General features: G+C 42.5%; 1 protein-coding gene across 1 annotated transcript in view; it reads right to left on the bottom strand.

The window, feature by feature from the left end:
* Positions 1-16,020, bottom strand: part of Wfdc8 (WAP four-disulfide core domain 8) — a 34,476-nt gene extending 18,456 nt beyond the window's left edge. Inside the window, exon 1 of the mRNA XM_052723726.1 lies at positions 15,969-16,020. Coding sequence (XP_052579686.1) covers positions 15,969-16,020 — 52 coding nt within the window. The remainder of the gene's footprint in view (positions 1-15,968) is intronic.
* Positions 16,021-16,623: the final 603 nt, after the last annotated feature.

The following is a 16,623-nucleotide window of genomic DNA, read 5'->3' on the forward strand; positions in this document are numbered from 1 at the left end:
TCGCTGGTAGGCCAGGCTGACCTCGACCTTGACATCCTCCTGCCTCAGCCTTCTGATGTCTGGGGTTCTAAGCGTGCACCACCACATCTGGTGGGTTGTCTACATTTAACTCCCTCACCAGCTGTGTGACATCAGGAGAGTCACTTCACCTCTGCAAGTCTCCTGTCCCTACCTGCACAGTGAGAACAGTAGGAGGGCGGCCACACAAGAGGAGATGCTAACGGGTGTCAAATGCTAAACCCAGGGCAACGCTTTAACAGCAAAGTTGTGTGGCTGTGACGGTAGTTTACAGTGGGGAAATCGGCTGTTCAGTAAATGCTTAAGTTTGGGATCTTCCTTCCTTGCTTCCCTCCCTCCCTCCCTTCCTCCCTTCCTTCTCTCTCTCTCTCTCTCTCTCTCTCTCTCTCTCTCTCTCTCTCCCTCCCTCCCCCCTCTCTCTTCCTTCCTTCCTTTCTTTCTTTCTCTTTCTTTCTTTCTTTCTTTCTTTCTTTCTTTCTTTCTTTCTTACTTTCTTTCTTTTTAAAATAATTTATTTAACTTTATTTTATGTGCATTGGTGTGAAGGTGTCAGATCCCCTGGAACTGGAGTTACAGACAGTTGTGACCTGCCATGTAGGTGCCGGGAATTGAACCCGGGTCCTCTGGAAGAGCAGCCAGTGCTCCTAACCACTGAGCCATCTCTCCAGCCTCTTTCTTTCTTTCTTTCTTTCTTTCTTTCTTTCTTTCTTTCTTTCTTTCTTTCTTTCTGTCTTTCTTTCTCTCTTTCCTTCCTTCTGAGAATATTCCTGAAATATCCATTCCTTGCCAAATTATCTGCTCAGAACTGCTGTTCCAAGCTAAGGCACAGTCATTGCGCATGAAGAGCTCATGTTCTCCAGCACTCAGAAAATATGGATAAAGTCATGATAAATCTTCATCACAGACATAAGACAGATGCATGAACATCAAGGACTAAAGAGTAGACCCTGGAGACATCAGAAAGGCATTGATGCCTGGAAGTGTTTCGATATTGGAGACAGGGTCTTCTGTATAGCTCAGGGCAGCCTTAAAATCACTGCAATCCTCCTGCCTCAGCTTCCCAAGTGTTAGGATGTCAAACAAATGCCAACATACCTGGCTAGTGGAAGGGTTTTGAAGAATGAATAAGAGTGTGCCTTGTTAGGGAGAGCAGCTCGAGGTTGAGCCCGTGTGAAGGCGTGCAGATGGGAGAACAGGGTGACTTCCAAGCATGAGTTTGAAAGGATGAGTGTTAGGAGCAGCAAAAGAGAGAAGCTGTGGAGAGAGAAGACATGGACTTTCAGGCTGGGAGGTAACTTTGTCCTGAGCTAGTGGATCACTTACTCTGGAACCTGATGTCCAGTAGACTGGAGATGTTTGAACTTAGATGGTGGCTATTCCTGGCAGAGAAGAAAGAAAGGAGGTCAATTTATGAGGCAAAATCATCAAGAAGTCATTGTTCAGATGCTGCAGAGAGACAGTGAAAGAGCTGTGTGCCATGGCTGCATCTGTTCCTGTGACGGTCCTGTCCCGACAAGCAAAGTGGTACTCTGTGTTGTCATCCTGCCGATGAGGAAGCCAGGACCAAAGAGGCTGAAGTGGGTGGTCAGAGCTCCCACTGACCTGGAAGCACAGCTCTGAGCTGGACAAGGGGCAGTGGAGAGAGGAAAGGGATGGGACTGTCCCCTAGGAGACAGGCATCCAAATATCTGTCTCCCATGCTTTCCCCACAGATGTATGCAGTCAGCCAAAGATTATAGGTTCCTGCGGGCGTAACGTGCCACGCTGGTGGTATAATAAAGAAACTGGGTCCTGTACTGAATTCATGTATGGTGGTTGCCACGGGAACCTTAACAACTTCCCAACTGAAAGTGTCTGTAATCCATCTGTAAAGTATCACGTAAGTGTTAAAATTCTGCAACCTGCATTTTTACTAAGTCTAAACAGCTATCTGGACATCAATCAAGAACCCTAATAACTTCCAGACTGAAGGTAGAGTTGTCTGCAAAAAGAAACATAAGTGTTAAAGGTCCCCAACCTGGGGGTACAAATGGAAGGACTTGGGGAAGAGAGGAGGAGGGAGGTGGTCGGCAAGGGGAAGCCTGCAAGTCTGAGGTGAGTAATGGGAATAGAAAGGACACAGGAGCGGAGAGTTCCCGGACCAACTCAGAGGAGCAGCATGTGAGCTACCATGGTCACCACCCTGGAACAACAGGTCTAAAGTGGAAAATCAGAAGGAGTGATGGGTCACTCTGAGCACAGCACTCACATCACCTCTGGTTTCCCTGCTGGCCTGAGGATCCCATACCTTTCCATTAGCTGAAAGATCTGCTTCCCAAGGTGACTACAGCTAAGCATCCCCATCCTTACCCTTGTGTCTTGCAGGCATATATTCCTGGATGTGATAAGGTTGAGCTGGAAGAAGCTCCAGGTCTTGGCTCCTAATCCGAGACTTTCTTCTGTGATCCCAGCAGATGCTCTGGATTGGCTGACACTGGCCAAGTCTTAGCCACTAAGACTTTGGCTGTTCCCAAAACAGAACCCCAGAACTTGCTTATTCCCTTCCCCCCACCCCAGCTTCTCTTCAGACGTAATCCCTTTCATCCTTTGACCCCCTTCTCAGTGTAAGACCCCATCACCTCTTCTTTCAGTGTTCTCATTCATTCCTATGAAGGCTCTAGTTCTTCCTAATAAAGGATCCTGTAAATTCTAATGTCTCAGAGTCTGAATAACTCATCTGCTGTCTGCAGGTGAACATCTGTTCACAGGCCTCTGTATGCAAATGTCCCCATCTGTTTACATCCCTCTGTATGCAGATATCCCCATCTGTTCACAGCCCTCTGTATGCAGATGTTCACATCTGTCCATAATCATCCATATTCAGATGTTCACATCTGTTCACAGGCTTCTGTCTACAGATGTTCATGTCTGTTCACAGGCCTCTGTATATCAGAATTTTCCCAGGGGCCTGCCCTGAGAAAATCCTTCCTAGAGTCCTAGGGAAGACGCTACATTCGGCGTGGAGTTATCTGAGCGAAAAGAATCTATGGACACCATGCTCTTTTGTCCATTTACTTTATTTCTCTAAGACAAAATTCTATCTGTACAGCTTCTGCTCTGTCCCCACACTCAGCTCCTCTCTGAACCTACTTTTTCTGTCCTCTCACGGCCCTAACTAAGCTCTTCTGCTATCAATCTCATCTTCATCTCCCGTTCCTCCGTCTCCCACGTTTTCTTCCTCTCTTCCTCTTCTGACCTCATTCAAGTCCACCTACAATCTACAAAAGCTTTTCCTTGCTCTTCTCTCCTCCAGCCATGCCACATTCACCCTACGGTCTACAGAAAACTCTGCCTTGTTCTCTTCTCTCCAGTCTCAGGACTTTGGCTGACCCAGGAGTTCCGCTCCAGTCTTCACTGCACCTGGTTATGCAAAAAGCCCTATTGTCCTGAGTCAATAGCTCTGCAATGCCTCTAGGCCTGAAGGAAAGGGATGGTCTGAGCTTTATCTGCACAAGACACAAAGCTATGCATCGACAGTCCACCTATCTCCTAAGCTCTGTAGAGGTGTTACCTAGTAGATCAGCAGAAGGTCTGAGAAGCTTATACTGTTTGCCATATGACCTAGTAGTATGTGAGTGCACAAGAAATTTATAGCAGAAGACAGCTGATATAGTAAAAACTGAATAACACCAAATATTCCCCAATAAATGGCTTCCCTCTAGAAGGATCCCTTGACCTTTCTAGATATAGCTTTATTATATACAACTGTATCTCTATAATATATTCTTGTGGCTTGTATCATCTGTATGCAGATGTTCATGTCTGTTCACAGACCTCCATATGCAGTCCCCATCTGTTCACAGTCTTCTGTTTGCAGATGTTCATGTCTGTTCACAGGCATCTGTATGCAGATGTTCATGTCTGTTCACAGGCCTCTGTATGCAGATGTTCATGTCTTTTCACAGGCCTCTCTGTATTGGTGAATTTATTAAGGCCACTCCATGTAGTTAAAAGGAGATTTATTTAATGGCGTAACTTACAAATTAAGGAATAGGTAGGTCACGGGGTCTGGGGAAGGTGTATCGCAGTCCAGCGGTGTTCTCTGGAGCTTTGCTTGGTCCACCTCTCCAGTCCAGGGTCCCAGATCCGAGCCCGAGCCTGCCGATCCAGCTCTCCAGTCTCCAGGCGCCTCCCTTGGCCCCGCCTTGTAGGCATGACAGTTGCTGAAGTCTCAATGGGGGTTGGAACTTCCAGATCAAAGCTGGAATGGCTACCCACTACATCTCCCCCTTTTTGTCTAAATAAGAAAGTTCTAACCTAATACAAGACTATATACAAAGGAATGGTTATCAAATATTGTCCAGGAATAATGAGGGATAATGACCTAGATAAGATGGAACTACAACCAATGCAAACAATATCAAGCAAGAAACACATACTAAAATCCAGAGAACTATAGAGTATAGGTAAATGGCATGTTACAAAGATCATTCCAAAAGTTGTCCTATCCTAAAGAACCTGAATCTAATACTTAATATGTTCTATCTACTAAGTTGTAACTATAACTGCTAGTCTTCAATCCCGTCAAAGACCTGAGAAGGAATATAATGGTACCTGAGAAATGGTAGATGGATGCAAGCAACTTTCGGGAATCTTGCGAGAGTAGACCGAGACAGCTGGCAGCCTGGACAGTCACCTAATGTTTCTCAGCATTGTTGGTGCATTCAAATTGGCTACAGGCCTGAAGTATCTGACAGATCATTTTCAGAAGCAGGAATTCTAAAAGACCATCTTACCCTGTCTTGGCAGAGTACAGTGGTCGCTTTCTTTGTGTCCCGCTTGTCCAGAAAGGACAGCATTGCATTTGTACTGTCAGCCATTGAGGCAAGGGCAGTTCTTTGCCCAGTAGGCCATTTTGTGCCAAGAAGACAAACTTCCAAATGGAAATGTCTTAGAAGCCCAACGTTCTCTCAGGATCAAATTGGTGCAGCCAGGAGCAATTGTGTCCCACGTCAACAGAATTCTAAGTTGTTTAAATGCCATATTCTCTAGGTCTATGAAGTGTTTGAAGATTACCTGTCCATCTGACCTATGTATCTGTAAATCTGGATAACCTAACTAACATAACTATAGAGATGACAAGCATAGGTGACTATAAATCTATAAGTCTTATCTACTGAAATAACTTAAGGACTAAGGCTTCATGTAAACAAGGTAAACAGTCTATAAGCAAATGTATGGTAAAGAACAATGACTTCAAAATTGTGACAAACACAAGATATTTATAACAGAGGTAGGAGTATATAGTGCGATATACAATATGACAATAATCTTAAATATATATCAATATTTATAACAGAGGTAGGAGTATATAGTGCGATATGCAATATGACAATAATCTTAAATATATATCAATATACCGAATATCCTAAACAGAAGTAGAACATACATAAAGTATGACAGATATAATTTTACATTTGTATCAATATACAAATATTTCATATAAGAGTAGAAATATATGTACATTATAACAAATATAGTTCTGTATTTGTATCAATATACAAATTATCTTAAACAGGAATATAAAAATAGTTTACATTTGTATCAACATATAAGAATCCATAACAGTGCAAATTACAGTGCAAATTATCTAAGGCTGCTATTTTACTAAATTTGTTTACTAGTACATACAATAATCTGCCATAATATCTTATACCTATCCATTCCATTTCTTCTTTTCCTTTTTTTTTTTTTGAATACTGAGTTTAATATTTTCTTCCACCCCCAACCCTATAACCATCATCCATAACCCTGAGAATTATGAAACCTAAGGGAGAAGGGGCGTTGTTTTCTTAGAATTGCTTCTTGCTGTTTAGGGGATGATGTTATCTCTGTTGGGTACTGTGAGAAAGCTCAGATAGTTAAATCTGATAGTCAGATGGACTAACTGTAGGCTCTGCAGCAAGTCTTAGAGTAATGGGTAAGATTGTCTGAAATTCTGGCAAGAAGTGTAGTATGATGATGATTACCATGGCATCATTCTGGATTGGGTAGAGTTGCTGTTGTTGGGGCCCCATCTTCCTTCTGGAAACTTCCGAGATTGCTATTGGAAAAACTTATTTGTTATCAAAATGGAAGGTTTGGATTTAAAGAGGACATAGCATGTAAGAAAGGATTCTGAGAAATCAAGAGTAAGCATGGAGAGAGTTAGAATCTAGAAGACAATGATCCCTTTTTATTGGTTTCCTTCTGTCCCACACCAGAGGGCTCTTCAGATATGGGACTGAAGAATCTCTCAAACTTTCTTTTAGCAATATGCTTGGTTTAGAGAAGGAGTGAGCCAATTCCATCTCCAAAGTCAGCTTGGCTTATAATTGAATTGGAACCACAACTTTTCTAGATTGATAGAGAGAAAGATGTTAGACAGTGAGATTTTACCATATGTAGATTGGTACCAATAGATTCTTTCTTTCTGCTGTAAACATCCGGATATCCAAGGCCTTATGATTTCTGTAAGATGGGTATTTCCATTATCCTGGAAAGACAAAAACAGAACCCTACCCCAACCTTTGATTGTTAAATTTTTCTTACGGCTTGTAGAGATGTCACATTGGTGGATGATCTTTTACTTCTCCTCATCAAGGGGTTTTTCCTGTTCGAATCGAATTTTTATTAATTTTCTTGGTATCCATAGCTTTTCTTCTCCTGCAGAAACAAAGGCAAAACCCCTTCCCCAACGTAGAACATATACAGGTTTCCATTCTGAGGTTAGCACATCCTTGAAATAAACCGGTTGGTTTAGCTCAGGAGTTTTGTCTGTCGTCCAATGTCTCTCCACAGCTGTTGTTCCTTTCTCATCAGCATTGAGAAAATTCAAGGTTAATAAAGCACTATGCAATCTATTTCTAGGAGTCATTGTTACCTGTTGCTGTTTATTTAGCATATCTTTTAAAGTTCGATTGGATCTTTCTATGACTGTTTGGCCTGTGGGATTGTGTGGTATACCTGTAACATGCTTTATATTGTAATAAGCAAAGAATTGTCTCATTTTATTGGAGACATATGCTGGGGCATTGTCTGTCTTAATTTGTACAGGTATTCCCATGATGGCCATAACTTCTAATAGGTGTGTAATCACAGAATCAGCCTTTTCAGAACTCATTGGAGTTGCCCACTGGAATCCTGAATAGGTGTCAATGGTATGATGTACATACTTTAATCTTCCAAATTCTGCAAAATGAAACACATCCACCTGCCAAATTTCATTTCTTTGTATACCTTTTGGATTGCTCCCTGCAGGTAATGGAAGTTGGTTATAGATGGAACAAGTAGGACATTTTTTCACAATATCCTTCGCCTGTTGCCAAGTGATGGAGAAATCCTTCTTCAAACCTTTGCTATTTACATGGTATTTCTTATGAAATTCTGAGGCTTCTAGCACATTACCTATTAGTAACTGATCAATCTCATCATTACCTTGTGCTAGAGGTCCTGGCAGACCTGTATGGGATCTGATATGTGTTATATATATAGGATGTTCCCTTTTTCTGATGATTTCCTGCAATTGTATGAATAACCAAGTTAATTCTGTATTATCAGGAATAAATTCAGCAGTTTCAATATGTAAAACAACTCTCTCTGCATATTGAGAGTCAGTGACTATATTGAGGGGTTCTGTGAAGTCCATCAGTACCATAAGAATGGCATACAGTTCTGCCTTTTGTACAGAGCTGTATGGACTTTGTACCACTTTACTTAAGTCTCCTTATTTATATCCTGCTTTCCCTGATTTATTTGCATCAGTATAGAATGTGAGGACTCCAGAAATTGGCTTTTGTCGTACAATGTGAGGAAGGACCCATTCAGTCTTCTTTATGAATTCTATTCTCTTGCTTTTGGGATAGTGGTTGTTAATCTCTCCCAAAAAGTTACTGCAGGCTCTCTGCCAGTATTCATTATCTTTCCATAGTGACGAAATATCCTCATTAGTTAAAGGTACTACAATTTCTGCTGGGTCCATTCCTGTCAACTGGCGAAGTCTTAGTTTACCTTTTTGAATCAAATCAGAGATCTTTTCTATATAAGTCTTTAATTTCTTATTTGGTTTACGTGGTAGGAATATCCATTCCAATGTAATATCTTCCCTCTGCATCAAAATACCTGTTGGGGAATGTCTGGAGGGGAATATGACAAGAATGCATTTAAGTTCTGGATCCACACGATCCACATGTGCTTCTCGAATTGTCTTTTCTACTAGAGCCAATTACTTCTCAGCTTTGGCTGATAATTCTCTTGGACTATTTAATTCTTTGTCCCCTTCTTGAGTATTAGCCAAATTTTGTAGTCCATCTTTGGGTATTCCCATGATACCCAGTAAGTTGGAAATGCTTCCTAATAACTTTTGAAAATCATTAAGAGTCTTCAATCGATCTCTCATTAGTTGTACCTTTTGGGGTCTAATTTTTTGTAGCTCTATCTTATATCCTAAGTAATTAATAGAATCTCCTCTTTGTATTTTTTCAGGAGCAATTTGCAGTCCCCAGTGAGGCAAAACTTTTTTTACTTCTTCAAACATGCTTTCTAATGTATCTAACTTTGGATCAGCTAATAGGATATCGTCCATATAGTGATAAATTATGGATTGTGGAAACTTTACACGAATTATCTCCAATGGTTTCTGCACAAAGTATTGACACAAAGTAGGGCTGTTTAATATTCCCTGTGGGAGGACCTTCCATTGATATCTCTTGACTGGCTGAGAATTGTTATAATTAGGTACTGTGAAGGCAAATTTTTCTCTATCATTTTCTTGTAAGGGTATGGTAAAGAAACAGTCTTTTAAGTCAATAACTATTATAGGCCATTCTTTAGGTAGCAGAGAGGGCAAGGGCATCCCAGTCTGTAGGGAGCCCATTGGCTGAATTACTTTATTAATAGCTCTCAGATCTGTCAGCATTCTCCAATTACCAGACTTTTTTTTAATAACAAATACAGGAGAATTCCAAGGGCTGGTAGATTCTTCAATGTGTTGAGCATTTAACTGCTCTTGAACCAGCTGTTCTAAAGCTTGTAGCTTGTCTTTTGTCAAAGGCCATTGTCCAACCCAGACAGGTTTAATAGTTAGCCATTTTAAAGGTAAGGCAGTTGGTACTTCTGAGAGTTCAACAGCAGTTGTGCTCTGTTTGTGAACAGCCTGAATAGTTGGTGCCTGATTTTTATAGCATGTGATGATATTATTCCTAGAAACATGCATTTGTTTGTATTCTTTTTCTGAAAGTGTAGGAATTTTAATCTGGGTATTCCACTGTTGTAACAGATCTCGGCCCCAAAGATTTACTACTACATTTGCTACATATGGCTTCAGCCTTCCTCTCTGTACTTCTGGCCCTATGCATTCAACCCATCTCGAACTCTGTTTTATCTGAGATAGGGTGCCAATCCCTAAAAGTTGGACATCTACCTCTTGAAGAGGCCAATTTGGATGCCATGATTTTGGTGTAATTATAGTCACATCTGCACCTGTGTCTACCAGTCCCTCCATAACCAGGCCATTAATTCGAATTCTAAGCTTTGGTCTTTGATCATTTATGGAAGTCTGCCAAAATATTTGTTTTATAGTGTTCTTTGTAAACTGTGATCCATCCATCAGAGCTGTTTTATCATCCATTGCAGTATCGGTTTTTACATTAGGCATTGGTTTATTCAGTTGTCTTGGAGAGGAATTTCTTCCACAGTGGCTGGGAATGTTCGTACTACATTTGATTTGGGGGCCTGCAAGAGGCCCCCTGAAGCGTTTCCCGCCAGTAAAGGGTTACCTCATATATCTATTTTTGATCTGCACTCACTGGTCCAATGTTGGCCTTTGCCACACCTTCTACATAATCCGGGAGGTGGTTGGGGTCTCCTGTTTAGGCTATTCCTAAAAGGAGTATTACTCCTAGGAGTACCCCACGTACAGTTTTTACTTATATGACCTAGCGTACCACATTTAAAACATTTGGTAACACGGGGCCTTCTTTCACCTCTGGGATTTGTCTCTCCTATCCAAGCCTCATTACTGTAGTTATGAGACTCAACACCATTAGTATACTGAATCCATTCTTCCAAAGGAGCTGATCTGATCTTTAATGGTGTAAGTATTCTTCTGCATTCCGCATTAGCATTGTTGAACGCCAAGGACTCAGTTAATACTTTTCTTAATTCTTTATCTGATACAGCTCTTGTTATAGCTGTGTTCAGTCTTTGTAAAAAATCAGTGAAGGGTTCGTGTGGTCCCTGAAATATCTTTGTGTATACCTCAGTTGGTTTTCCAGGTTCTGGAATTTTTTCCCAAGCATTTAGAGCTGCTGTACGGCATAGGGATATTGTATGCTCATCATAAATGGCTTGTACATTCCTGTCAGCAAAACATCCCTCACCAAGTATTTGATCTTGGGAGATCACAAAACCTCTGAGTTTACCTTGTTGTTCTAAAATTTTTGCCTCTTCTCTCAACCAGCTTTTCCACTGTAGCTGCTGGCTATATTCTAGAACAGCTGAAATTAACTGATGCCAGTCATCTGGGATGATTCTATGTGAGGTACACCACGAATTTAACATCTGTTTTACATACGTGGAGTGTATCCCATACGTAACTACTGCTTTCTTTATATTTTTAAAGTCCCTTGTTGAAATTGGTTGTAATGTGTATGTAGTATATGGCTCAGGGTGTGTGTCATCCGCTGGCTTCTCATGGATGATAACAGGATAAGCCATTGTGTGAGAGCCATTTGGAGATGTTACAACATCTATGGTCTTGCCCTTCTGCTTATTAGGTCCCTTGTCATGTTTACTGAGAGTTTCTTCTAAGGCCTGCAAACAAGCACCTAGGGTCTGTTCAATGGAGTGAGCCTCCTCTCTGGCAAGGGACTCCAGATTTCTCATGTAATCATAGAAGTTTTTATGTTCCTCAGAAACACATGATTCCATGGACCTTACCTTATCAATTAATGATAATCTTTCTTCCTTATATAGTGTCTGGAGAGTTAGTGTTCTGTCCATTAAATATTCACATTTATTATCAATAAGATCAATTTTTGGTACAAGCCTGTTTTGTAAATCCTGATCAGCAGATTCCAGAGAAAGAATCTTCTTCTCTAAGGTCTCATTGCTATCCATTAAAGCAGATTCCAGAGATAGAATCTTTTTCTGTAAGCCTTCATTGCTCTCGCTTAAAGCCTGTATCAGTCCCAATAATGACTCATCTTTGTTCTTGTTATTAAACCAGTGTTTGAACACTGTGTGGATTACTACAATGAATGCCAAAATGGTACAGGCCAGATATGCCTTAGGAAGGTCGTATATTTCCAGGAAGATGCCATTCATCATACAGGCAAAAAGGTTTTCAAATGCTTGTGAGGTAATGTTGTCAGCCATATTACAAGAATTACTCAAAATTTGTTAGTCAATTTTAAGGTGTAAAATTATCAGGTCCTTTTACTTACCTTTCGTGGTTTTGGGGGGTGTAGTAGCACTTTTCAGCCAGCAGGTGGCGATGGTACAGCTCCAAAGCAGGGCCTGCTGGTGATCTTGGCTGACTGCAGCTCGCTGGAGTCAAGATGGCGGGAGCCGGAGCCAGCGCCGGCACTCAGGAAGCCAGGGAGTGCCTCTTTCGCTGATCTCGGGGCTAAGCTAGGGAGCTGAGACTGGACTAGCTGCTCCCTTTTTCGGGAATGGAACCGTGTAGGTGTTCCCTGGTTATATGGAACTTTGCAGGCGGGTTTAGGTACCCGCTAGCCGGGGAGGAGGCTGAGGGTGGGAGCCACGGAGGCCTTTGGAATTTGCCCCACGTTGGGCGCCAGATATTGGTGAATTTATTAAGGCCACTCCACGTAGTTAAAAGGAGATTTATTTAATGGCATAACCTACAAATTAAGGGATAGGTAGGTCACGGGGTCTGGGGAAGGAGTATCGCAGTCCAGCGGTGTTCTCTGGAGCTCTGCTTGGTCCATCTCTCCAGTCCAGGGTCCCGGATCCGAGCCCGAGCCCGCCGATCCAGCTCTCCAGTCTCCAGGCACCTCCCTTGGCCCTGCCTTGTAGGCATGACAGTTGCTGAAGTCTCAATGGGGGTTGGAACTTCCAGATCAAAGCTGGAATGGCTACCCACTACATCTCTGTATGCAGATGTTCATGTCTGTTCACAGGCCTCTCTGTATGCAGATGTTCATGTTTGTTCACAGGCCTTTGTATGCAGATGTTCATGTCTCTTCACAGTCCTCTGTATGCAGATGTTCATGTCTCTTCACAGTCCTCTGTATGCAGATGTTCATGTCTGTTCACAGGCATCTGTATGCAGATGTTCATGTCGCTTCACAGTCCTCTGTATGCAGATGTTCATGTCTGTTTATAGTCCCCTGTATGCAGATGTTCATGTCTGTTTATAGTCCCCTGTATGCAGATGTCCCCATCTGCTCACAGGTCTCTGTATATAGTCGCAATCTGCTCTTGGTCCTCTGATAACAACAGGTTATGAATCTTTTAGTAACAAAAAAAGAAGGAGTGTGAAAATCATGACAATTATAAATCAGGGAAAATGTGTCTATCGTAAGATGCTGAAGAACTAAATAGGGGAAGAGCCAGTATCCCTAAAACTGGAGGCTCATTTGAAAAATCTTTAGAAATATGGTAGAAAATATTTCAAATAAGAACAGAATTCACAATCAACTTTTATAAGATTTATTGTGTGTGTGTGCGTGTGTGTGCACACATGCATGCAGGTGCCTGCACATGCCAAAAGTATTGATCCCCTGGAGCTGGAGTCACGGAGGTGCTGAGCCATCAGAAGTGGGTGCTGGGAATGACACTTGAGTCCCCCACAAGAGCAGCACATGCTCTTGACCACTGAGAATCTCTGTGGTCCATTAACTCTATTCTTACTTGTAAAGAACTTCAGGCTTCCATTAGAAGTGACTTATGGGGTGTTTACATGATGGTTCTTCGGGGTAAAAGCCTTTGCCAGGGATAAAGGTGTGTGCTGTGCAAGCCTGAAAATGCAAGTTCTGTCTCTGTAACACTCACAAAAGTGGAAAGAGAATCAAGGCCACAGTGTCTTCTTCTGATCTCCACTTATACACTCTGTCACACACACTCTCACACACACAGTTACATACACATCATGTACATAGACAATATTAAAAAAAACAGTAGTCATTAATTTTATTTTAAAACATTTTTTTTCTGGATGCAGGTACAGCTCACTGGTAGAGTCTAGCATTTTTGAGGGACTGGCTTCTGTCCCCAGCAAAACACACACACACACACACACACACACACACACACACACACACACACACACGCACGGTATGATGGTGGAAGATTTGTTTCCTTTTTAAATTTTTTTTATTACATTTCTTCACTTAGTGGGGCATGTGCCATGACAGAATCATGACAGTCAGGGCAACGCTCAGGAGTCAGCTCCCTCTGTCCCCTATGTGTGTCCCAGAAATTGAACTTAATGTGTCAGGCTGAGTGGCCAGCAATTTTTACCTGCTAAGCCATCTCGCAGGCTCTGAGGGGCTTGTTTTCTATTTCAAATGTTTCTCATATTCATAGAAACTTTTCAGACACTTGTTTTTCTGGTTCAATACATTTAAAAAGTTGCCTCCTTCCATACCCATGTCCTCCCAGAGCCAGGGATGTGAGCTCCAGAAGGCAACCTCTAGCCTCATGCCTCCGTGTCAAAAGAGCTGGTACAGTATGCAGTGGGATTATTCCGTGCGGCCATTGTTACACCAGGGCCGCCAGGAGCAACTTTCTGCACTAAGCATCTCACTAGTCCCCAACTAAATATGTCGCTAATTCAACTTCTTTCTGTGTGGATGTTCAAAATGCTGGCATCCATTCTAATGCTACCTGACCCTGGAGATGTGTGATATCAGAGTGAAAAAGGAGGGCAGTTTGACTGGCAGTGGTTAGAACATCTTAGATATTATCATTGTTTAAGCACAATAGCAAAGGTTATTTCCATAATCTGCTCAAGGAGGGGCTCTGAGGCTGTGATGAACCAGCCTGCCTCCATCTTAAGCTTAAAAGCCATCGTATAGTAAAAACAAACTGTTTATTCCTGTTTATTATTACACCTCTGTTTCTCAAGGATTAGGCTAAGCCCCACCTGTAACCTTAACTACAAATGGTTCTGTACTGCCTGTTCCAGGAAACAGCAACTATGTCTTTGTTTCAAAAAGTTATTTATAACCATCTTGCAACCCTACCTTTATTTCAAAAGGTTGTTATGACTACCTTGTTACTACCACCTTGCTATCATGTCTTTGTTTCAGGAGGTCATTACGACTAACTTGTTATGCTTATGTTCTGCTCCTATAATCCCACCTATATTTCCCACCAAATCCTCCATTTGGAAACCCCCTACCCCTGAACTATTAAAACCTTATCTTTCCCATAGCCATGATGATTTGGATCAGAGGTCTTTCTCCTCAAACCTTTGAGGTTAACAGCTGAAGCTCCCCTTTGTGGTGAATCTGCATTTGAGGTGGCTCATGGAGTTGCTTTCTGGGGCTGTAGTAAAGATACAGTTGCACAGTGTGTGCCAGGACCCCCAAACCGAGGCTTATGGGCAAGACAAGAGGAAGCAAAGAGGAATGGAGAGGAATGGAGGAGAAAGCCAGGTGAAGGAAGAAATGGTCCAAGACAGCATGACAGTTGGAAAGCAGGGAATCAATATTCTCCCATGCGCCTCTTATCCACAAGTGGAGTCTAGACCCCTTCACTGAAGCGGAAGTATGCTCTGCTCTGACCAATAAAATAAAGCAAAAATGGTGCCGTGTGACTTCCCAGGCAGGCAGAGTTCCACTTCCTTTGAATCCTGGGGATGGGGGTGAAGGACTTGGATGAGGAGCGCTGGGAGCAGGTGTCACAGGAGCAATCTAGTCCCACGGGAAACAGCTGTGTTAGAGAGGCTTATGGGGGCTCTGATTGGCAGCCCTGAATAAGCCCCAAATGATGGGCCACCACGTAAGCTGCTCAATACAGTAGCTTCTCAGATGAGGTGAAAAATCCCATGAAGAGAGTGCCACACGGATTCCACCAAATCACTAGAAAACTAAAAAAAAAAAAAAAAAGTCCCAAATACAAGACACTACCTCTGACAAGGCGGGAGAGACACAGACGCTGTCCTCCACCTTCCAATAAGCATGTTTGAGTCTGCAACCATCACATGCAAACTCATGAACATACACTCAAAGATTAAAAAGAATTATTCTTGTCTAATTGAAATTTTGTACATCTTAAAGATTTTTATGCATTTATGCCATGCATCTTGGATGTGTCCATTCCTTCTCCTCTCCCCCCACCCCCATTCCCTCACCCCCAAACAATATTCCATCTCTATCCAAACTCTGTGGGTTTTGTTAGTAATCTACAAATTCCAATTAGTTCTGCCCATGTGTGCCCCTGTGTGTGCTCATATACATGGGGCATGGGCAACCTACCCAAAGCCACTAACCACACAAAGAAAAGTGGCTTTCACTACCTCAGGAGCCACCAATTGTCATTAGCTCCTCAGCTGGGGGTGAGACATCAGGACCCAGTCCTTGCTTCATGTTAGAATTTTTAACTCTCTTGATCTTGTGATGGTCTTGTGTGGGTAACCACAGGTATGACGTGTTTGTGTGTGTAACAGCCACATAACCTCCTGAAACCTGCCTTTCATAGCACTCCCCCACTCCCTGGTCCCCTCAACCACACTGCTCCCTGAGCCTTGGGGGTGGGCTTGGGGTGGGATGGAGGCTTGGTGTAGACTTTCTATCTATGGCTGAGCTCTGACTGCCACTTATTCTCAACTTTGTCAACAGTTATGAGCTTCTGCATTTAACCACAATCTTCTCTGTCCCAAGCTGAGAGCAGCACAAATTGGTGGGTATAAACACGAAGAGTTAGGGTGTTGGAGAGATGGTTTCACAGTTAAGATCACTTGCTGTTCTTGAAAAGGACCTGTGTTCGGATCCCAGCAGCCACATAGACGCTCATGACTGTCCACAACTCCAGGTCCAGGGCTCTGATGCCCTCTTCTGGCTTCTGTGGGCACCAGGCACACATGTGGTGCCCATATATACATTCAGGCAAAACATTCACACACATAAAATAAACATTAATACATTTTTTTTTGTTTTTTGTTTTTTGTTTTTTGGAGACAGGGTTTCTCTGTGTAGCTTTGTGCTTTTCTTGGGACTCACTTGGTAGCCCAGGCTGGCCTCGAACTCACAGAGATCCGCCTGTCTCTGTCTCCCGAGTGCTGGGATTAAAGGCGTGTGCCACCACCGCCCGGTAATAAATATTTTTAAAATGTACATCTAAAATGCAGTTTGACAGCTTGGTCATTTAGTAGGTTCCCCCCTCTTCCAGGGCCTATTATCTCCCTAGTCAGGGGCTTTTGATTAAGTCTACAGTACCAGATATGGCATCCTTCCTGCTTAGCAGACCTCATATCCAATCAGATGGTTGGTTTTGAGGGCTGGTTACCCCTATAACCTTCATGCCACTACTGCCCCAGTGAACACGTCTAGTCTGACAAGTCCACATTGTAGCATGCAGGGTCCAGTGATGGGTAAGATGTCTTTTTCCCATCACTTT

This window comes from Peromyscus californicus, unplaced genomic scaffold, assembly GCF_007827085.1.
Source record: "Peromyscus californicus insignis strain IS unplaced genomic scaffold, ASM782708v3 Scaffold_7__1_contigs__length_154581171, whole genome shotgun sequence".
Taxonomy (NCBI): domain Eukaryota; kingdom Metazoa; phylum Chordata; class Mammalia; order Rodentia; family Cricetidae; genus Peromyscus; species Peromyscus californicus.